Genomic DNA, 23,537 nt, shown 5'->3' with positions numbered 1-23,537 from the left:
TGAATAGCCTTTAGCCTCTTTCCCTCTATCAAGTTCAACTGATCGTATCGAGATTGAACCCATTCCGCTTCATCCAATTGTAGCTCAGACAAAACCCGGAGAGAAGGGATTTCAAATTCGATGGGCAAAACTGCCTCCATGCCATAGACTAAGGAGAAAGGCGTTGCCCCGGTGGAGGTCCTAGTTGACGTTCGATAAGCAAGGAGGGCAAACGGTAATTTATCGTGCCAGTCCCTATAAGTCTCAGTCATCTGCCCTACAATCCTCTTTATATTTTTATTGGCCGCTTCTACTGCACCATTCATTTTCGGGCGATACAGCGACGAATTGTAATGTCTGATCTTGAATTGACTGCGGACCTCTGCTATTGAGCTGTTATTCAAATTCAACGCATTGTCGGATATGATTCTCTCAGGCATTCCATACCGACATATAATCTCCCTTTTCAAGAACTTACTAACTGATGACTTTGTAACGTTAGCATACGAAGCAGCCTCTACCCATTTGGTGAAGTAGTCAATAACCACGAATATGAAACGATGCCCATTTGAAGCCTTCGGCGATATTGGCCCAATGACATCCATACCCCACATGGAGAAAGGCCATAGAGAAGTCATGACATGAAGAGGCGAATGTGGTGCATGCATTTTATCACCATAGATTTGACATTTATGGCACTTTTTGGAATAACTGATGCAATCCCCTTCCATGGTGGACCAGTAATACCCGAATCTCATAATCTGTCTAGCCATTGTGAATCCACTAGCATGCGTTCCGCAGATGCCCTCATGGACTTCCTCCAGGATTTTCTTTGCTTCCACGGCGTCCACACATCTTAACAGAACCTGATCTTTTCCCCTCTTGTATAAGATCTCCCCATCTAAGACATAATCAATGGCTAATCTTCTCAGAGTTCTCTTTTCATTCTCTGTTGCTTGGCCAGTATACTCACGATTTTTTACATATCGCAGTATATCTTGATACCAAGGACTATCCTCAATTTCTCCTTTTTCAATATTGTAACAATGAGCCGGGTCTTCATAGATACTCATTTGGATTGGCTTCATATCCTCATATCTGTTCACCTTGATCATGGAAGCTAAAGTAGCTAGTGCATCGGCCATCTGGTTCTCATCTCGTGGGAGATAGCAAAAAGTGATGCCTTCAAACTCTTTAATCAATTCAAGGACCAACTTTCGATATCTGACTAATTTGGGATCTCTCGTCTCCCACTCACCCTTGAGCTGATATATCACCAATGTCGAATCTCCATAGACCTCTAATACTTTGATTCCTCGCTCTATGGCTGCACGAATACCCATTATGCACGCTTCGTATTCTGCCATATTGTTTGTGCAATCAAAATCCAATTTGCAAGTGAAAGGATAATGATCACCATTCGGGGATACTAAGACTGCCCCAATTCCATTGCCCACAGCATTCAGGCTCCATCAAAGTTTAGCTTCCAATTGCGGCCTTTTTGGGGATTTTCCTCAGTAGCGGCTATACACATCAGGTCTTCATTCGGAAAATCAAAAATTAACGGTTCGTAATCTTCCAAAGCCCTGCTAGCCAGAAAGTCAGCAATTTCTGTAACACCCCTTACCCGAGACCATGGCCGGAGTCGAGCATGAGGCGTTACTTGACTTAACTTAAAAGTTCGGGGCATAAAAATTTACTTTCAAATTCAATTTCATCATTCATAATAAAGCTGTCCTCCTGTACAGCAGTCACTAAAATAATTATAATTCAAGCTACAAAACTCGAAATTTAGATCCGTAAATTTTCTATAAAACTAGACTCATATATCTATTCATCATAAATTTTTCAGAATTTTTTTTTTAGCCAATTAGTACAGTTTATTAGTTGAAGTCTCCCCTGTTTCACTAATCGACTATCCTAACCACTCATCACTAAAATTTAATTATCTCTTATTAAAGGCTTCATATGGTGATCAAACTTATTTCTACTGAAAATAGACTCATTAAGGAGTCTATACATATAAATTATAACTCAAAATTCCTTCTGTACAATTTTTAATGAATTTCTAAAGTCAGAACAGGGGACTTCAAAAACATTCTTACCCTGTTTCACTAAAATTCAAATATCTAAAAGTATATAATTCTTTTGCTTACTCCACTTCTTTTATATGAAAGTAGACTCTTTCATCTTTAATTTCATATCTCACTCAACTTCTAATTCTATTTCCACTATTTTTGGTGATTTTTAAAAGTTACATCAATGCTGCTGTCCAAGAACTGCTCCATTGCAATTTTTAAAAAAAAAATTCAATATAACCCCTTTATAATTGTCTAACCTTCCCTGCAAATTTCAAATCACAACCAATTCCAGTATTTCATCTACTTCATTTAAATACTAATGAAGTTCAACCAATCAACCATTTCAAACTAAAAACATGTATATATTTCGATATCTAACGCAACCATAACATTCAAATTTACTCTTCACTTCAATTCCCTATACATGCCATATAAATCCAAAAAGTTGCTTAACATAAACTACCGGAGTATGTCTGGATAGTGTGATTCTTGATGTAGATCCGATCCTCCGAATGTATAAATACGTTAATCTACAAAAACAATAAACACACACATGTAAGCTTATAGAAAAGCTTAGTAAGTTCATAGGCATAAAACATAAATCTTACCAAACACTTTTACACTTATACAATATACACCATTACTAAATTTACCTGTCAACCACAATCTTTGGTGAGTTCCTTGGTATAAACTCACTACTACTTATTCTTTTACCATAATTCCTTTGGGCCCATTTGTCACTTACCATCCTTGATCAAAATTAAGGAACGGTTACGGAAAATTGAGTACTTCACTTTCACTTTGACATATGACCTCTTATCACTTGTCCTTGATCAGATAAGTGTAGCTAGGCTACCACTTATCACTTTGCCACTTGATCAGATAAGTGTAGCTGAAGCTACCACTTATCACTTTATCACTTGATCAGATAAGTGTAGCCACTTATCACTTTGTCTCTTGATCAGATAAGTGTAACCACTTATCACTTTGTTTCTTGATCAGATAAGTGTAACCACTTATCACTTTGTTTCTTGATCAGAAGTACTCAAATCCGGTGTTCCACTTAATTTGATCATTTATTCGATTTTCACATTTTTATTTTATTCTCATTTCAACAATAAATACATTTCATCATACATTGTATAATTCATGAAATTAACATTTAATCATTAAATTTCAGCCATATGAACTTACCTGGATCGATTTGCAGAATTTGTAAAAGTTCAGGGACTAATCGGCTACTTTTTCTTTTCCTCGACTTGTTTCAGGTTCTCGATCTAAAATGCAAATTTATTCATTCATCAGCATTTAATTCAATTCTAATTCATTTCACAATTTATGCCCTTTAATTTTCGAAGTTACACTTTTACCCCAAACTTTACAGTTTTTACAATTTGATCCCTACTCAATTAACCCCTCAATTGATCTAATTTTTCTCAATTAACACCTTTTTCCAACTATTTTAGACTACTACATAGCCTTTCATACTCAAAACCGCAACACCAAACCTTAATTCCCAACTTTTTCACAATTAGGTCCCTAAAATCAATTTCTATCAAAATTACTTAATAAAATCATCATATAACAAAATTAAAGCTTCAATTTCATGTTTATTCATCATAAAAATCCAACACTAATCAATGGTAACTTTCAAAATCAGCCATGGAATCAAAAACTAATGAAATAATTAGTTGGACCTAATTGTAAAAGTATCAAAATCACAAAAATTAGAAGAAATAATCAAGAATTAAACTTACATGATTCAAAAATATGAAAAACCAGCTTATTCCAGACCTCCTATGGCGTTTTTGCTGATAAATTGTGAAGAGATCTCTAGATTTTTCACTTTTGTCTTTGTTTTAAATGTTTAATTTGTTAAGTTTCCAATTTTGCCCCTGTTTCTCCTTACATTCTGCTGATTTTTCTTACCCAACCGTCCAGCCCATATAATTTGGGTCTAATAGCCTTTTAAATCCCTCCACTTTAGTCACTTAAGCTATTTAATCACAATTTAACAAATTTTACACTATTCCCAATTTAGTCCTTTTTAGTTAATTAACTATCCAAACGTTAAATTTTCTAACGAAACTTTAATACCAACTCAATAACACTCTATAAATATTTCTAAAAATATTTATGGCTCGGTTTAAAATCTTCGAGGTCTCGATACCTCGTTTTTTTTAATTATTTTAATATTTATTCCTAGTACACTATTCACTATTTCAAAAATTTTCCTAACTTCACATTTAACTTATACTTACTAAATTTATAATATTTTCTACTCGTTTGTCAGATTTAGTGATCTCGAATCACCATTCCGACACCACTAAAAATTCAGGCTATTACAATTGCACTCCCTTTCACAGCCTTTTGGCTCACATAGACAACATCAAATTTAGACAGTAAGATCTGCCATCGGGCCATCCTCCCATTCAAAGCAGCTGACTCCATCATATACTTTAACGGGTCTAACTTTGAGATTAGCCAAGTCGTGTGGTATAACATATACTGTCTTAATCTCTGAGTTGTCCAAATCAAGGCACAACATAGCTTCTCAATAGGCGAATATCTCATTTCACAGTCAGTGAATTTCTTGCTGAGATAATATATCGCCCTTTCTTTTCTCCCTATTTCATCATGTTGGCCTAGCACACACCCCATGGAATTATCAAATACTGTCAAATACAATATCAGGGGCCTATCCGGGCTAGGTGGTGACAGCACTGGAGTATTAGACAAATACTGCTTCACCTTGTTAAAGGCTTCTTCGCATTTTTCATCCCAAGTACCAGGATTATGTTTCTTTAGAAGACGAAATATAGGGTCACATTTCTTGGTTAGTTGTGAAATGAACCTAGCACTGTAGTTCAGTCTTTCGAGGAATCCTCGAACTTCTTTCTGAGTGCGGGGTGAAGGTAAATCCCGTATTGCCTTCACTTTGTCTGGATCAATCTCGATTCCCTTTTCACTGACCACAAAGCCTAACAATTTTCCTGACTTGGCCCCAAAAGTGCACTTCGCCGGATTAAGCTTGAGCTGGAACTTTCTCAATCTTAAGAATAATTTTCTCAAGACCTGCACATGTTCCTCCTCCGTTCTGGACTTCGCGATCATATCGTCAACATAAACTTCGATCTCCCTGTGCATCATATCATGGAACAAGGTTACCATAGCTCTTTGATATGTCGCTCCCGCATTCTTTAATCCAAACGGCATCACTTTATAACAAAACGTCTCCCATAACGTAATGAACGTAGTCTTTCTCATGTCTTCAGGATGCATCTTTATCTGATTGTACCCCGAAAAGCCATCCATGAAGGAAAATAATGAAAAGCCCGCAGTATTATCTACCAATGTGTCAATGTGGGGCAATGGAAAATTGTCCTTTGGACTAGCCTTGTTCAAATTCCTGTAATCCACACACATTCGCACATTCCCTTCTTTTTTCGGAACTGGTACGATGTTGGCCACCCACTCAGAATACTTGACCTCTTGCAGAAATCTGGCATCAAACTGCTTTTGGACCTCCTCCTTTATCTTAACCACGATATCAGGCCTCATCCTTCTGAGCTTTTGCTGCACTGGCTTGCAATCTTCTCTTATAGGAAGACGATGGACTACGATGTCGGTACTCAACCCCGGCATATCCTGGTATGACCATGCAAACACGTCCTTGAACTCTCGGAGTAATTCGATGAGGTCTTGTTTTGTCTTTGCAGAGATATTCGACCCGATCTTCACCTCTTTACCTTCCTCCAAGCTCACAATTTCTATTGATTCCTTGTGAGGTAGGATTTGCTTCTCGGCTCGTTCTACCATTTTCAATAAGTCCGGAGATAAACCACAGTCTTCGACATCTTCAAAATCATGCGACCCCTCTAAACACATGTTTCGTTCAAAAGGGGATTCTGAATTTGTAAGAGTGACATTTGTATCATTGATATCGTAGGACCTGTTATGAAGAACAGTATGGATTTAGGAATTCGTTTGGTCCAATATGGTCATGAATGAAATGCAAGTGTAGTTTGAGAGAAATTCAAAATAACTGCTCTTATGGAAAGAAAGATTTGCTTCAAAAAATGACTGAAAACATGAACTTTATTAAAATAATGATTTTCTGGACATGAGCCTATTTCACAAAAGAATCCTTATCACTTCTAGGCTAAAAAGCAATAAGGGTGTTCTGGACATTACTCTAAGGAAATCCTAAAAACTACAGGTATTTCTTCTGCATTCCAGTTGTTTAGCTCCCTTTCCAACTCATAAGGACAAATATCCAGCAAAGTTCTTCCTCCCGTCGCTTCTTCATACACGGCATGAATACCCTCTAACTTCGTGTTAATGCTTCTGTCCCCTAGCATTCCTTGATAGACAAATCCTCCTGATACAAAAGTCTTAGATAGGTGAGGAAAAGTCATGGGTTCCCATTTGACCTCATCACCTGTCAAACGAGCCGTTCTGCTCTCTCGCTTCTTTCTCTACTCTATCCTCCTCTGCCTGACATCTGGCTTGTATCCTAAGCCAAAACGGTCCCGCTTGTCTTGTAACCCTGGAATCTCAACTCGGCCCTGAAGATATCTCCCTAAACCTTTCCCTGGCAGAGCTCCTTTTCCAACTGTCAATTACAGCCCCATCTTTGTAGTCTTTGATATTCTCGACATCGGGATCTTGTTTCCCTCAAAGATGAATGTTGCATTTACGAACTCTAAGGAACAGAAAGAGCACTCGATTGCATCGTCACTCATCTCCAAATAAGGTGCATCGTTAGTCACAGATGCAATGATATCCTCTTCAGCCTCTATCGTTACTACCCGGCCTTCTAACACCAGCTTCAGTTTTTGATGTAACGATGACGGTACCGCACCTGCTGAATGGATCCAAGGCCTTCCTAATAGGCAACTGTAAGAAGGCTTGATGTCCATAACCAAGAAATCTACCTCATAGACAGTTGGGCCAATTAACAAGGGTATCTCAATTCTACCCATGACTTTCCTCTCGGTGCCATCAAATGCTCTCACCACGTTCTGACACGATTTCATATGCGAACTATCCACAAGTAGCCTGTTGAGCGTGGATAGGGGCAATACATTTAACACCGACCCGTTGTCTACCAGAACTCCCGGTAATATACACCCTTTACACATTGCAGTGATGTGTAAAGCTCTGGTTGATCCCATACCCCCAGGTGGTATTTCGTCATCGCTGAAAGAGATGAAGTTATCAGCGCTTATATTGCCGACCAGTCGATCCAACTTGTTAACAGAGATATCGTCGGCCACGTAAGTTTCATTTAACACATTCAGTAGTGCATTTCGATGTCCCTCCGAGTTCAGGAGTAAAGCTAGCACAGATATGCGAGCTGGTTGTTTGTGTAGCTGCTCCACAACGCTGTACTCGCTATGCTTTATAAACTTCAAGAATTCTCTAGCTTCCTCCTCCTTAATTGGTTCATTGACCAACAATTCGGGTTTGACCACGTTCTTCTTTTTTCGAACTAAAGTTTCCTCTCCTATCTGTTCGTAGTGCCTTCCTTTATCCTGATCTTCTTTACTGACCATATCCTTTTTCCCCGGGATTGTCACATTACAATTGTAATTCCAAGGAACCCTCCTGTTATCCTTGTAAGTGAACACAGTCGGTTTTTGAATGATAACCTTTGGTGTTATTCGTTCCCCAACCTCACTGTTCTGAGGTCGCGAAATGATGACCATGGGACGGTTAACCTTCGGGACCCCCAACGCCAACTCTGATGCGCATACATCACTTTCCTCTTGAACTCCTTCACAGAATTTCACCTCCCAATTGTCCATCATGCCTTGTATCAGGGCTCTAAACTCCGTACATTCTTGGATTTCATGCCCCACTTCATGGTGGAACTCACAGTAATTCCTCTTCCTTTCACAGCTTCCTTCTGAGACGATTAGTCCCCTTTTCACCATCTCCTTCCAGACCCTTCTCAAAGGAGTCTTTACATCCGCAGTATCTGCCTTGATTCTTCTGTCTTCACCCACCATATTTACCCCACCATCAGTGTGGTCTGGTAATGGATTTTCTGCCTTGGTCGCGTCGTCAAATTTAACGACTCCCATACCAATGAGCCTTTCAACCAACTTCTTAAAAGCCGTACAGTTTTCTGTAGAATGCCCCGTTATTCCCGCATGATAGTCGCACTGTGCATTTGCATCGTACCATTTGGGATACGGGGGTTGCAAGGGCTTCAGATAAAAAAGGGAAACTACGTTTGCGTCAAATAAATTTCGGTATAGTTCCCTGTACGACATAGGAATTGGCGTGAATTGGGGCCTCTCAACATTTCGCCTTGTACTGACCTCCTGTCTCGACGAGTTTTGCTGAGTGGCAGCCACCTTTCCTGGCTGACTCACTGTTACTGACTTCGAGTAACCCTTGTTGTACATGCTCGTGTTGTTCACCTCACTCTCCTTCCTCCTCGAGGCCGATCTTCTGTTACTCTCTCCAGCGTCGATCTTCCCACTCCTGATGGCGTTCTAAATCATCTCGCCGTTCATGACTATGTCAGGAAAGCTTTTTGTGGCACTTCCTAACATATGTGTAATGAACGGTGCCTTCAGGGTGTTGATGAACAACATGGTCATTTCCTTTTCCAAGAGCGGTGGCTGAACTTGGACTGCGACCTCCCTCCATCTCTGTGCGTACTGCCTGAAGCTTTCACTCGGTTTTTTCTCCATGTTCTGAAGGGTGATTCTGTCAGGAGCCATGTCAGTCACATGACTATATTGTTTCATGAACGATTGTGCCAAGTCTCTCCATGATCCAATCGTGGCACGACTCAACTGATTGTACCACTTGGATACTGCCCCAGTAAGGCTGTCTTGGAAACAGTGTATTAAGAGTTGGTCGTTGTTAACATAACCCGTCATTCGCCTGCAGAACATGGTGATGTGAGCTGCTGGGCAGCTTGTCCCATTGTGCTTTTCAAATTTAGGCATCTTAAATTTATGAGGGAGTACTAAATCTGGCACTAAACTCAGCTCTTTCGCGTCAATGCCTCGATAACTCTCAGCAACCTCCATCGCCTTGAATTTCTCTTCGAGCCACTTGCATCTTTCTTCCAACTGCTTCGGTAACTCTTCCTTCACTCTTTCCTTCTCAACCACTTCATCAAAGTCAGGGATGGCAGGGTTAATAGGATTGTTTTCGGGATTAAAACCCGGCCCAGTTTGGAGGTTTGAAATACCAGCTCGAAATTGCTGAGGCATGATGGTGACAGTAGATTTGCGCGGGTATTCAGCTTGAGCTCGCTCATGTGGAGGGGTGAAACCTGGAGGATAGAAAAGTTCATCATCGTTTCCCTCATCAACATCTGCCATGGGGCCCTTTCCTTTGTCACCTCCCTTTGTTATCAATCGAGTTAACTTTGCCACTATATCCTCTTGAGATTCCTGCATCTTCTCAGACATTTCTTGCTTCATCTTGTCTAACCGTTCCTGCATTTGTAGCTGAAGCCGGTCTTGCATCTCCTTCTGGTGTTGTTCAAGCTTTTCTAATCTTTGATCCATATCTTTTGTCTTTGCTCGAGTGCCGTATCAGTGTCGGGTTGGTTGGTTGGTTTCCAGGTTAACTGAGCAATAATTTTAATTAATTAGGATCAATTAAAGGTTTTGAATGCATATGATGTGATGCATGAGATGAATGCGAGAAAGGCGTTAATTATGATTCAATTTCACTTGGAAAACTTTATTAGAAAACAAATCCCTTTACATAGAATAGACTAAAATACGACTTCGCCCTAATACTTAAGACCTTGATTTTTTGAAGTAACGAGGCTAACTCTCGTCCCCGGTCCGACTCTAATTCATACTTTACGCTCAATGTGTCAGCTTGTACTTCCAGAGTTTGTAAGTGATCAGCTACTTCTCGAATCTGAACCAAGGCTTGTCCCATAACACGATCCTTGTTTCTGACCTGATTCTGGAGATAGTGAAGCTGTTCGCTTTGATGATCTTTGTTTGCCTCCAAATACTCAATCCTGGCTTCACCATTCTGTAATGCCACTTCTAGTTCTTCTATAGTTTTCTTCATTTGCTCGATTCTGCTTAAACTTGCTTGTAGTTCCGCCACCGAGTTACGATTTCGGTATTGATAAACAATCTTCTCAAGTTCAGCCACTCTAGCGTTTAATTTATCTCTTTCATCTTGATTTTCTAACAAATTCTTCTCGAGCGATCTGTTTTGCATCTGGGCTTTCTGGAATCTTTCTTCCCATCTACCAGCCTTGGCTTTTTCTTCTTGAACCTCTTGACGCCACTGTTCTGAGGTTTTCCCCAACCCAGCAGTTCTTACTGACAGACGTAGTCTCTTATAATCCGTCTTCAAGCTGTTCAGATCTTCCTCAACTTTACGCTTCCCTTTTCTCAGGCCTTCGGTTTCCTGCTTTTGAACATCTATGTCCAACTTTAAATTCACCTTTTCTTCCTCCATTTGCTCTATTTTCTTTTCTAATTCTGCATTCCTTCTTTCGAGGTCTTGCTTTATGATTTCCAGCTCAGAAGGGACGACGCGCAAATGCTCATCTATCGACTGACTATTTTCTGAACTTGGCCCAGGAATGTTGTCATTAATCCTCCTAACACGCCATTCGTTATATTCAGAAGTTGTCATTGGACCCACGGCTAATCTCTTCATTCGGTGAGTTTGATTCCACGCATTAGCCATCTCACGAGCCTTTCTTTTATAGCCATCATCCTTGTATGAGAATTCACACTCAGCTAGTCCTTGAGTGGCAGGCACAAACTGTCTTGACCGGTATTGTCTTAATACTAGCAATGGGGCATAACCAACAGCTCCCCAAATCTCGAGCAATGGAACCCAGTCGAAATCCCCACACCTATATAGGATATCATCTGGAAGCAACCACGGAGCTCTCCATTCGATATCTTCTTCTTGCAGACTCTGAAAGATTGCCATCCATTTCTCCTCCGAGATGTCATCTCTCCTTGACGTAGCCACTATCTCTTTCAACGATGAATAACTCTCAGAAAAGACTTGATATGAAACCTTATCAACCTTCCAAAAGTGGCTGTGGAACCACGCAAGTAGTAGCTGCGCACATCCAATAAATCTACCCTCTCCTGTTCTTCGACATGCATTCAATGATCTAAAGGTTTCTGCCAAAATTACCGGGACTGGTGTAACTCCCTTATCAAGCCGATCGAATAAATCAGTGACCGCCTCGTCAACATGTCCCAAAATCTTAGGAAACAAGATTAGACCATATATACTTAGAGCAAAAATGTCTACTTTCTTCCTCGCATCTGGGTGTGCTAAGATGAGGTCCTTCAAGCTTTTCTAAGGAATGCACATACTATCCCCTTTTTGCTTAATCCGAGCTGTAACCCACTACTCACTCATCCCTGTTATACTCATCAACTTCCTCATGAAGGTTGGTACATTCACCGCTTTTGAATAAATTTTATCCTCCTGAACCTTCGAACATCGAAGTAAAGCCGTGTACTCCTCTATTGTAGGCACCAGATCAACCTTCCCGAATGTAAATCAACTGTAGGCCGGATTCCAAAATTGGGCAAGATCTCGAAACAGACGCTTGTCTACCTTCATGTCAAGTAAATAAGGCAAATCCCCATAATTCAAATAGAATAACTGCCTAACCTTATTATCTCATTGATCCCAAATCTCCTTCAATTCCTGCAAGTTGTTCTAAGCTACACTAACACGAGTGAAGTCCCATAACTCTGATACGTATCCCACGGCCAAACTGTCACCTTTTCCACGCTGTATCTTCTCAGACCAAGTCCGGACAGCCGCATTGTCTTCCACTCTATCAAGAAACCCATTTCCCATGATAAACTTTCTGTATGGCAACCGAATATGAACCAACGCCTTTATAATGAAATGTCATGCAATCATGATGTCATGCAATCAAAACAAAATAAAACAAGTCAGTACCACATATAAAGGTATAATAACATGGCAAGAACACTTATTAGGAATCTACTAGGGTTCGGTATAGTTCTACCTAGGGCAAGTCCCTAAAGCTCACTATATGAGGTTTAGTTTCTAGAGTAAGGGTACCCAAACCAGCAGATTCCTCGATCCTCACCCATTATAGGCTCATATGGAACGAGTTCAGTTCAGGGGGACACATTTCCCTATGGCTGCACGGAGATGAAAATCTCACGAAGACATAGGTACGGATGTATCCCGGAAGCGGTCCACTACCCTGCACGGAGGTGAAAACCTCACGAATGACTAGTTTCTCGCTCCCACTTAAGGGTAAAATGCAAAATGCAAATGCAAAGTTACCAACATACCATGGTAAAAAAAATATCAAGGGAAATCATGAATTTTTAAAAACTTTTGATATTCGACACAAAGACAAAAATGAATCAATTTCTGGCTCGACTCTCTAAGTGTCCCCAGCGGAGTCGCCAAGCTGTCGAAACCGTTTTTTGAAAACAAAAATTTAGTTGTCGACTTTAAAAATCAAAAGTGGAGTCGCCATCGATCCTTTATTAAGGTGTGATCGGCCCACCTTAAAAAATAATTTTGGTCTGCGAAATTTGAGAAAATAGGTTCGGGAGTCAATTACGCACGAGGAAGGATTAGCACCCTCGTAACGCCCAAAATTGGTACCAATTTGATTTTTTAAAATGCCTTGGTGTCAAAAATTTGAAAAGATTTTAAAAGGAACCTTTTATTTCATGAATGAATTAAAATAATAAGACATTCTTATTTCAAAGAAATAAAACACCACACCCAGTAAGTTAGGACACAATGTTTTTAATTCTCCAAAATATTCGCATATTGCCTTTTGCTTTTGAAAATTCTTATTTTGAGAAGAAAATGTCATGACCAGTAAGTTAGGACCCAACATTTTGAATTCCCGAGAATAAGCTTTTTATTTAAAATTCGCGAATTTATTGCAAAACAAATACTTGGCTTCCTAAATTCATCGAAAAAATAACCGCGATCCAGTAAGTTAGGACACAATCTTTCCCGAGAATCCCGAATGCCAAATATTTTGGAATTTATAAAATAGGATGATTTCAATTCTTTGAGAAAACCAAAATAGATATTTTAAAAGAGATGCTAAAAGGGTTAAGGCACAACATGAAACAAATACTCTAGTTTAAGACAAACATGAATAAATATTCACCAATATATACAATTACAATATACAAGTAAATTTACAAACAAAAAGAAGGAACGAAATACATCAAGCCCCAAAAAAACTAATAAAATGCATGTATATATATGTATATGAAAATTACGAAAAAAAGATTTCTAAAAATATATATATGCAGATGTATAGATATTTTAAAAAAATGTATAAGTATATATATAAAATATAAAGTATATAAAAGTTTTAAAAAAAAAACATTAAGAAATTATGAAAATGTATATATATGTATTAAATAAGAAAACAACATATGTACAAATAAAATAGTAACAATAATAATATAATAATAGATAACGATATAATGATAAAATTTTAAAAAAAGAAAAATAGCTAAAAATGGACTGAATTAAATTTAAAAAACAAAAACGAATTTAGAAAAAATCAAAAAAAAAAAGGACCAATTTAAATATGCGTGTAACAGTGGAGGACCAAAAGGGTAATTAACCCGTCCTTCCAAAACGCTGCGCAGCAAAGGGGCCAAATTGAAACAAAGATAAAATGTGTGGCCCAAATTTTAAAATATGTAAAAAGGATTTAATTAAATAGCGCTGCAAACAGGAGGGGCCAATTGCGCAAATATACCATGTGACGTCAGAGCGCGCGGATCCTCCCCGGGTCGGGTCAACGCGCGGGTCACACTAGGCTTAAAACGGCACCGTTTTGGATCCTTTATTTAAAACAAATTTTCTTTTCAAAATCAGTTGCAACCGAAGAGAAGGAAAAAAATAAAATAAAAACAGAGGCCCCTCTCCCTGTTTGCTCTGCTAGGGTTTCGGCCCTAGCCCTCTTCGCGCCGCCGCCGCAACGCGCCTTCACCCCAAGCCTCAGCCCTCCGCCGGACCTCCGATTTGAACGCGGCGAATGTGGGCTTCATCGGCGAAGCTTTGAAGGTAAACCCCTCTCCCTTTTTTATATTATTTTTTAGAAAAAACAAAATAAAAAGAATAAAAGCATATAAAAACCGATTCACCTTGAAAAGCTTTGAACTCTTAGTTTTCCTTTCCGATTTCTCTGTCTATTTTTTTCTCTTATTGTTACAGATCTAGGCTTTTATAGCCTACCAAAATACATTAGTTTACAATCCTTTTCTATTGTGGACTCTTAGTCCGTTTTTATTTGCAGGTGGTTGTGCGAATGGCGCGCGTGGAGGGGCTGATCTCCTAGTCCTACGGCGCTTGGAGAGGCTACTGGAGGCAGGGCTTGCGGCGCTACTTACTGCTGGTGCTACCTAGGCTAGGGTTTTTTGCTTAGCTTTACTATGTTGGGCTGGTTTAATTGGGTTAAATTTGGGCTGTGCTTTGTTTTATATGGGCCCGGGCATTATTGGGCTTGTACAAACTTGATAACTTTGTTCCCACGTTGGATCCTGAATTGGGCAATTGTTCTCACATTAGGTCTTGAACCTTTTTTGTCAAAGTTAGTTATTGAACTTAATAATTGTTCTCATACCAAGGCTTGAACTTGATAATTGTTTTCACGTTTAGGTGTAAATTTTAAGGTTTTCAACGAAATGTTAAGAACTAACTTGGACAACAAAGGAGTTCAGGTCCCAATGTAAGAATAATTACTAAGTTCAAGGATTAGTTTAAAAAAGAAAAACTCAAATACTAACATAAAAACAACTGCTAAATTCAGATTAACAAAAAAAAACATTAATATGAGAATAATTTTCAAATTCGGGCTCCAAAACATGATTTAGTACTAATATAAAATATTCCAAAGGAAACTTCAATGAAATTATGTTCACATTAGTGCCCATAGCACTGAAAAGGTTGGAACATACTACGGGGGGGCCCATGAGACAAAACCTACGGTCTGTGTTTGATGTATTTGGTTTGTTGGTGATCAATCTTTTCGGATCAGATGCTTTCATTTGCTGCCACGTAACACAATCATCTCCATCTTGGTTCCCACTCCCTTTATTTCCCTTGGTGGTGTAGTTGCAAATTAAATGATAGAGAGTTAAATTCTGCTTAGTGGTCCTTGTACTATGCATAAATTATTGTTTTAGTCATTACATTTTAATTTAGTTATTTTTAATGCTTGTAAATTTTCAATTTTAGAATTTCACGTCCTGATCAAATGACTGTTGTTAAAAGGGATAATATAATTTTTGGTGCTTAAACTTGGTAACTAGATTTATTTTGGTACTTATACTTTATTTTTTTGTTCAGTTGGTACTTGAACTTGGCAACAAGATCCGTTTCGGTCCTTGAACTTGGATTCCATCAAGGTTTGATGATGTGACCAGTATTTTTGGAATAAGACTATATTTAGTTCAGAGACCAAAATGAATCTCGCTGCTAAGTTCAGGTATCAAAGTAGACTTAATTGTCAAGTTTATGGGCCAAAATTATATTATCCCTTGTTAAATTCATTAAGTTCAATTATTTCTAAATTTTAATATAGCAAAAATATTATTATACATGTAATATTATGTTAACCTGATATTTTCATATATTATTTACAAAAAATTTAGTTATGAATTTAATAATTATCGTTTTACATAAAGATTAAAATTTCAAATTAAAAAAAAATATAAGGACTAAGAATGATTCAAGTGGAGAACTAAATCTACAACTTTTAAATAATACAACACTAATTGTAAGATTTAACAAAATGAATTTAACTACTACCGTTTAAATCAATATTAAAATTTTAAAATCCTAAAAATATAGGGACTAAAATTGATAAATAAAAAATATAAAGACTAAATTCCCAACTTAACATATTAGAGGACTAATAGTAAAATTTGACAAAAATACAGATCCAGATCTACTAGGTTTGTATCTCTATTCATTGCTTCATATAGCCTCAGCTTCACTTTACTTTCAAGTTTCAACCATACCAGTATCAAGCACCTCATTAAAGAAAAACAACAAAAAGTTTCCATTTTCTTTTTCTTTTTTTTTTCCTTTGTTTCAATCATTGGTTCGAAACCCAGATTTTAGATTGGCCTAATTCATCAAAAGATGTAATGTAGAATAGTTTCAAAGATTGATTTTTTTTTGTTGATGTTTAAAATAATGAAGCCAAGTAAAAGGGTTCCAATGAAGGTTTGGTTAACTGCTCAAAGGTCAATGGGTCTCCTCGTGGGTGGAAATCACACTTCCTCCAGGTTTTGTACTCGTTAAGTTTGTTTCCTTGTTTAGTTTTGGCTCACATTTTCTTTTCAATTTTCTCATTTTATATCAAAAGATTGGATCTTTGTTACAAGAACATGGATTTTAAGACCTTGAAATTGATGATCTTTCATGGTTCTTTAGCAAGACGTGTACTTTTACGTGCTCTAATGGTGATTACTGCTTTGTCAATTGTTCCTCTACTGCAAATCATATCTGGGGTTGACCTTGAATCTGGCTATTCAAGTTCATTTATATTCCCAGGCACTTTTTTCTTCTCTAAAGCTTGGGGTTCATTTAAAATGGTTCAATATGGAGGAAATAGGAACTTGACAACCAGTGTGGTTAAAGAGCTAATGGGAAAGAACATGTTGAATTACAGTGCAAAAGCTCTATGTGTTGGTGAAGGGTCAATGTCAGCTGTCATGGCATTGAAAAACTTGGGATTCTTTGATGTTCATGGGGTTTATAGACACCCCTTTTCCTCTCTTAAGCATAAGAAATTCATTTATGAGCTTGATTATGAAGACAAATCTTATGATTTTGTGTTGTCAAGGGATTTAGATAAAGTATCTGTCCCTGCGCTTCTTGTGCTTGAGATTGAACGTGTTCTTAAACCAGGTGGAATTGGTGCTATACTTATTGGTCCTACTGGTTCAGACCCTACTAGCTTGATTAGATCGGCTACGCCGGTTTCTTCTCTATTGAAAGCTTCTATTGTTGTTTATGTCGATCATTTGAATGAGCTGACATTAGTTGTATTCGAGAAGAAACTTGAAAACGTCACTTACTTTGAGCAATATCGTCTCCCTGCTGATTGTCCATCTATGACAAACAACAAAGCTATAATGAATCATATTGAGCCTCTTATGGAAGTGAAACCAATGGAGTTTGAGGAAAACATTGCTTATTTGCCTGAGTTTGTTAATGTATCTTCGAAGCAACGGTTGGTTTATATTGATATCGGGGCCAGTGAACATATGAACTCGAATGTTTCAAGCTGGTTCTTCCCATCTTATCCTTTGGATCATAAAGCTTTCGATGTTTATTTCGTTGATCATAATATTTCAGTGATGCTATCTTATATCAAAAGACATGGTATTAACTTTGTTTATTACCCTGGCCTTGCTGAAAACCGAGCTACATCGAGTTCAACTAATAGGGATTCGGATCCATTTCTTGAAGATGAAGGGTTTGACTTTCAACTCTGGTTTAAAGATACAGTCCAATATGCAGATTATGTGGTTCTGAAAATGAACGCAGGTGATGTGGAGTTACAACTTCTATCAGATTTGTTTGAAAGTGGAATCATATGCTTCATCGATGAACTTTTTCTTCACTGCTCGGACCGAACTGAAAGTGGACAAGCTCTGAAAGGAGGAGACTGTATGAGTCTCTTCAAGTCCCTTAGAAGAGCTGGTGTTTATGTGCATCAATGGTGGGGAGCTTAGACACCCATTGCAAATATCGGGGACTCTTGTTTTAGGTACTGTTTTATTCGAGTCTTGTGTCATCTATGTACTAGACCTGCTTGCAGGTGCCATTGTTGTCGTCTGCTAGTTATCGTTGTCGTGGTCTGTTTGAACTTATATGTTGCTTTTGTGGTTGAGCACTATACTAAATAAGCAACCACTATTGTCTCTGGTTTGTTGTTTAAAATTCACTTCTTATTTTGTGCTTATGGCTTAATTGTACTTTCTTTTGATGTCTACGAAACCTGAACATATATGCATATAGCAAGAGATTAAAGGGTGTCGGAGTAGGAACTACGACTACGATTAAAGGGTGCCGGCGTTTGAACTTGTAAAAGTAGTATCATCAGTACCGGAGGAATAATAACACCACTTACAGGGAAGCTAGCTACCTCACTTAACACAAGCCTATGCTTCTTACCAATTTAACATGTTTACAGGCCACGCAAACCATTTTCTATCCAGAATTTTTTAAGCTAAACAGAAGGGAAAAAAGTGGTTAGACATTGAATTGAACTCATTTAAATAATGTAAAAGATAGATTCTATAAAATTTTCAACGACATACAGATACCAAGACAAAGCCAAAAAAGGTAAAAACAGAAAGAAAATTGAAAGGTAAGCAGGGATGCTGACAACGCTTGGAGCACTTTAAAAAGTGAAGTGCCAAATTCAATGCTCTGAAAAATTCTCTTCACAATCATAGATAAAACTTGATCCATTCTTCAATGGCAACCCCTTTGTTTTACATGGCTGAGCTGCTTCTGAAGGATCCAAGAGCTTTAGCAGCTCCTGCTCTGAGGATATACTGGTGATAAATTGCAGCAATGGCAGCTCCAATGAATGGTCCAACCCAGAATATCCACTGCAATATTCCAAACAGATATAAAAAAATGTTTAATAGGAGCCGTATTAAACCAAGGAAAACAATAGAAAATCAATTGTATAAATGAAGTTTCATACATGGTCATCCCATGGCTTGTCCTGGTTGAACATAACAACAGCTCCGAAACTACGAGCAGGGTTGATTCCGGTTCCGGTGATCGGAATAGTTGCCAAATGAACCATAAACACAGCAAACCCAATGGGAAGTGGTGCCAACACCTTCAAAATGTAGAAAAAATTAGTCCCTAAAAACATACTTGTCAATGAACTTGTGTGTGGTGTTGGATTGAATTAAGAGACATACAGGAACATGAGAATCTCTTGCGTTTCTTTTGGGATCAGTTGCAGAGAATACAGTGTAAACAAGCACAAATGTGCCAATAATTTCAGCAGCCAAACCAGTGCCAGTGCTGTATCCATCAGCCAAGCTATTAGCTCCTCCACCATACTTGTTGTAATAACTCTTTTGGAATGCCTTGACTAACCCACACCCACAAATGGCTCCTAAACATTGAGCAGCCATATAAAGTATGGCTCGAACCAATGATACCTTACGAGCCAAGAAAAGCCCAAAGGTCACTGCTGGGTTGATATGTCCCCCTACATATCACCAAACAAACATGCTAAGAAAACACCCTTTTAAGTTTTAACCATATCGTTCAACAAGGAGTGTGTATAAGATATTATTACCTGAGATACCAGCAGTGCAGTAAACAAGGATGAAAATCATGCCACCAAAGGCCCAAGCAATACCAAGAATGCCAACACCATCACAATCTTGACCACCCTTATCTGGATCAACTTGGCTCTTGTATCCGATCACTGTTAACACAGTGATGTATAAAAACAAAAGGGTGGCAATGAACTCAGCTATTATAGCCCTATAAAAAGACCACTGAGTTAACTCTTGGGCATCTACCAATGGAGCTGGTGGAGGATCATGGTAGTCCTTGGCTTGGAACTCACTACCAACCTCAACATCATTAGCCATTGATCAATAACTTGAACAAGAACAAGAACCCCTTTTTTCTGTGCTCTCCTTTGTGAAAGAGATAGGTGAAGAATATTGTGGTGATGGGAAGTATTGAGAAGTGGAGTGGGGGTATATATGGGGGTTCAAATGAATGAGTGAGTGTCAATACATAGCCTTGCCGCCCCATATGACAAAGTAGGGTTTGTTTCATTGTCTGAGACCCCACCATGGATGCCTGTTTGGACTTTGATTCCTTGCCTCTCCCTTAGATTTGGAAGGATAATAATAATGACAGTTTGAATCATGATCAACTTTCTTATGATGTAATTGTTTCAAGCATGAGTTAGATTAAAACTCCATATGTATTTGCATGTGTATATACATACATAGTGGAAGCTATTTCATGTTCTTAAAAAAATAAAAATAAAAGTTGATAATAAAAGTGGGGAAATTGTTATTTTTATTAAACATTTTAACAATTTTATTATAAATTCTCATTATATCTGTTTTTCTTATACAATACTTAGAACTATCTTAATTCCTCTCCAACTTTAAAATAATAAGATAATGCAGTTCAGCGCACTTAAACCCACGTTCTCCTATACTAACAATAATACTCATGTTAATCAAGTTAAAATTCAATCGACTATTTAATAATAATTAAATCATGATAATATATTTAATTTTCTCAATTAAATGCATTTTTAATTAGATGGGTGGTTACAAAAAACAATAATCATTATTATTGTCCTTCTTTGCAATGATGATGGAAGTCCACAAACTTCCCAAAATGTGCAATTAAAAAAATATGGAAAATTCTAGGGTCGGTTGATTAGGCGAAAAGTGAGAAAAAAAAATTGAATAAGGCCAAAACTGGAAAAATATTAGCCATACCTGATAAGAGGCTAATAATTCGCCACGTGTATAGCATCTGGTCGGACCGTGGGCCAACCAATGGCTGTAAATGGAACAGCTAGGATCACATGAAATGGTGTGTTAAGGTCATCTGAGTATTTGGGTAGGGTGGTATTGGTTTGGTTTTGTAAGTTTTTGAATAAATTATTCTAAAAAATAATATTTCAATTAAATGAAAAATAATTAATTATTTTTAAAAAATTATATAAAATTATAAGTTATTTTTAATTTTAGATATAAAATATTTATTTTTACATCATAAAAATAAAAATAAATATTTGGTTCGAATCCAATTTGAGTAACTATAACTTTTTAACTTATATTTTATAAATCATTCAAAACTTCGGTTTGAGTCAATTTTCAATTTCTCAAATTTTCTTGCTAGCATTAGGGTGAATGTTAAGGGAGTAAAACCTAACTAAAAAAATAAAGCAACAAATAGGGGCAAAGCCATAATTTTTTTTGGAGGGGATGAATTTGAATTATAAATTTTTGAGTAAGCTAAAAATGTAAATTCACAATTGTATTACTGTAAAATTTACAAGTTTCAAGGGATTAAACTATAAACTTTTTATTTTTGAAGATGACAAAATTTAATTTAAAATTTATAAAGAGATCGAAATATAATTTTACCATTCAATTAACTTAAAACTTTAGAAACATTCAAATGACTAAAATGATAATTTTCATTTTTGGGGCCCTTGGTTGCCCCCTAGCTTCTCCCCCTTTCAACAAATGGGTTATGGATATATATGGACAAGTGACACGGGCCAAAGTGTAAAGCCCATGACCATGGCACAAGATGCGCCCCATGGAGGTCTATCGATTAGATGGGGATCATTTAGTCCACGAGAATTGGCCCGATTCCAAGAATTGTTAGAGAAGCCTGGTTGGCCAGATAATGAAGATATGACAACATATGCTATTTTTAGTAAATATGGGAATCATATATTGTAGATTTGATTTGATATGATGTAATCTTGTAAATCCCTAAAATCAAGGGATAGACTAATCTCGTCTGTCGATGTAATTTGATCTTGACCGTCGGTTTTGGGGGAGCTCAACTATAAATTGAGAGCATCCCCCTCATTTGTATCTTATCCATTGTAAGTTGAATTCTTAAGAGTAATAGAATTATTTGAGCATTTACTCAAACACTTTGTGTGTGTTCTTTCTATGACTTTTTGTTGTTCTTTTGTAGCTTCTTTTGACACAATTGCTTCTGCTATGCAAATTGGTGCCTTAGATGAATTCTAAATGAATCCTCACTTTTGGGAGTAAAGGCTGACTTAGGTGAGTTTGGAGCGAACGGATCGCCTAAGGCCACATGGATCGCGAGGCGAAAGATCTAGCCTCGTGACAAGTGGTATTCGAGTTATTGGTTGAGAAGGCACTGTTGAGATGTCGAAAGAAGTTATTGATTAGAATAAGCCAATGGAGACTTGTGGGAAGGCCAGAAAAGTAAGTCATTCGAGGTACATTCTGTCAGCTTTGGAAAATCGAGTGAGTAATCTCGAGGAATTTGTGGGGGAAATGAAGAAGACGCTTGAGTTGGTCGAGGGACGCACAAATGGGTTTGACTCAATGGAAGAGCAACTCAGAGAATTTGTGTTGGATTCTCTCGATGCCAATGTGGAAAAGATGAATGGATTAGTCAATTCAACTGTGAAAAGCTGGCAGAGAGGGATGACACTCTCGAGGATATGGTGCTAGCCATGAAAAAAGAAATCGAGGAGCTAAATGGGGAGCTCACGATTTACAAAGCTGCTTTGAGTAATAGGATGTTGACTTCGAGGCTGAAGCAACAAGTAATGGATGTTCCCAAACCAGAGAAGTTCAAGAGTGCAAGGTTCGCATTGGATGTAGACAACTTCTTATGTGAAATGGAGTAATACTTTCGAGCGATGGGCATCGAGGATGATGCCATTAAGGTAAACACTGCTTCCTATTTTACTAATGTTGCTCTCTTGTGGTGGCATCGTAGGTCCACGGATGAGAAACGTGGTGGGTAAGCAATTGGAACTTGGGAGGAGTTCCAAAGAGAGTTGAAGAAGCAATTTTACTCACAGTATGCCGAGAAGGAGGCTCGAGCTAAGTTGTGTCATCTTATGCAAAAAGGCACTGTTCGGGAGCATATTCGGGCATTTAGTGAGCTGATGCTTCAAATCTCTAACTTGAGCTATAAAGAAGCATTCTATTGGTTCGAAGATAGGTTAAAGCCGTGGGAAAAACATGAGTTGCATAGGCAAGGAATCACCGAACTTACTGTAACCATGGCTGAAGCAGAATCCTTTGTTGAGCTTGGTCCAACGAAAGACAAGTTTGAGTCGTTTAAGCCCAATGGAAAGGGCAATGGTGAGAAAAATCATGAGGGAGATGAAGAGGGACACAACAATGATGGTAATAGTATCGATAGCACAAGTAACAATGGGAAACCACGAGATGCGAAGTGGGGATCCAAAAACTCAAGGGATAAGAGGAAGAGGATAAAATGCTTCCCTTGTCATTGACCACACATGACGCGAAAATGTCTGAAGAAATCGATGATTTCAGCTATCGAAAAGAAAGATGAGCTGAAGGAAGTGAAGCCAGTTGAGGAAAAGACATCAATGGTCAATTCGATGGTGCTCTTTTGTAATAACAGGGATGGTGAAGAAGGGTTGATGTTTGTGGACATCAACATTGAGAGTTTGAAACGGAGTGCTCTTATTGATACGGGAGTATCAGACTTGTTCATATCGAAAAAGGCTACGAAGAAACTTGGTCTCTCGATTAGAAAATCGAATAAGAAGATCAAGATGGTAAATTTCAAGAGGGCCCCAACTGTGGGAGTAGTTCGAAATGTGGAGCTACAAATCGGCGAATGGAAAGACAATGAAGAATTTGAGGTAATCCACTTAGATGATTATGATTATATGCTTGACTTAAATTT

At 38.0% G+C, this 23,537-nt stretch overlaps 3 protein-coding genes across 3 annotated transcripts; 1 reads left to right on the top strand and 2 right to left on the bottom strand.

Annotated features, from left to right (window-relative positions):
* Window positions 1–6,682: 6,682 nt before the first annotated feature.
* LOC107902625 (uncharacterized) lies at window positions 6,683–8,476 on the bottom strand. Its single transcript, XM_016828773.2, has one exon. It carries the CDS (start codon window positions 8,474–8,476, stop codon window positions 6,683–6,685), a length of 1,794 nt encoding a protein of 597 aa, XP_016684262.2.
* A 7,526-nt stretch (window positions 8,477–16,002) lies between these two features.
* LOC107905295 (uncharacterized) lies at window positions 16,003–18,042 on the top strand. Its single transcript, XM_016831925.2, has one exon. It carries the CDS (start codon window positions 16,460–16,462, stop codon window positions 17,810–17,812), a length of 1,353 nt encoding a protein of 450 aa, XP_016687414.1. The 5' UTR covers window positions 16,003–16,459; the 3' UTR covers window positions 17,813–18,042.
* A 317-nt stretch (window positions 18,043–18,359) lies between these two features.
* Window positions 18,360–19,799, bottom strand: LOC107905296 (aquaporin PIP2-2). Its single transcript, XM_016831926.2, has 4 exons — window positions 19,408–19,799; window positions 19,022–19,317; window positions 18,796–18,936; window positions 18,360–18,697 (listed from the first exon to the last, which is right to left on the bottom strand). The coding sequence occupies exons 1-4, from the start codon at window positions 19,706–19,708 to the stop codon at window positions 18,578–18,580; spliced, it is 858 nt and encodes a 285-aa protein (XP_016687415.1). The 5' UTR covers window positions 19,709–19,799; the 3' UTR covers window positions 18,360–18,577.
* Between the last annotated feature and the right edge of the window lie 3,738 nt (window positions 19,800–23,537).

The sequence above is a fragment of the Gossypium hirsutum genome, chromosome D01 (assembly GCF_007990345.1).
Source record: "Gossypium hirsutum isolate 1008001.06 chromosome D01, Gossypium_hirsutum_v2.1, whole genome shotgun sequence".
In the NCBI taxonomy this organism is placed as follows: Eukaryota; Viridiplantae; Streptophyta; class Magnoliopsida; order Malvales; family Malvaceae; genus Gossypium; species Gossypium hirsutum.
The sequence above is the reverse complement of the archived record's forward strand: the minus strand, read 5'-3'. Positions and strand labels throughout refer to the sequence as shown.

Bases quoted from the DNA above. Each gene is read 5' to 3' on its own strand.
- LOC107905295 (XM_016831925.2), top strand. From the start codon at position 16,460: ATGGATTTTAAGACCTTGAAATTGATGATCTTTCATGGTTCTTTAGCA.
- LOC107905296 (XM_016831926.2), bottom strand. From the start codon at position 19,708: ATGGCTAATGATGTTGAGGTTGGTAGTGAGTTCCAAGCCAAGGACTAC. The intron at 19,318-19,407 runs GTAATAATATCT...GGTGATATGTAG, and splicing joins CTGCACTGCTGGTATCTCAG to GGGGACATATCAACCCAGCA. The intron at 18,937-19,021 runs GTATGTCTCTTA...TACATTTTGAAG, and splicing joins CAAGAGATTCTCATGTTCCT to GTGTTGGCACCACTTCCCAT.
- LOC107902625 (XM_016828773.2), bottom strand. From the start codon at position 8,476: ATGTACAACAAGGGTTACTCGAAGTCAGTAACAGTGAGTCAGCCAGGA.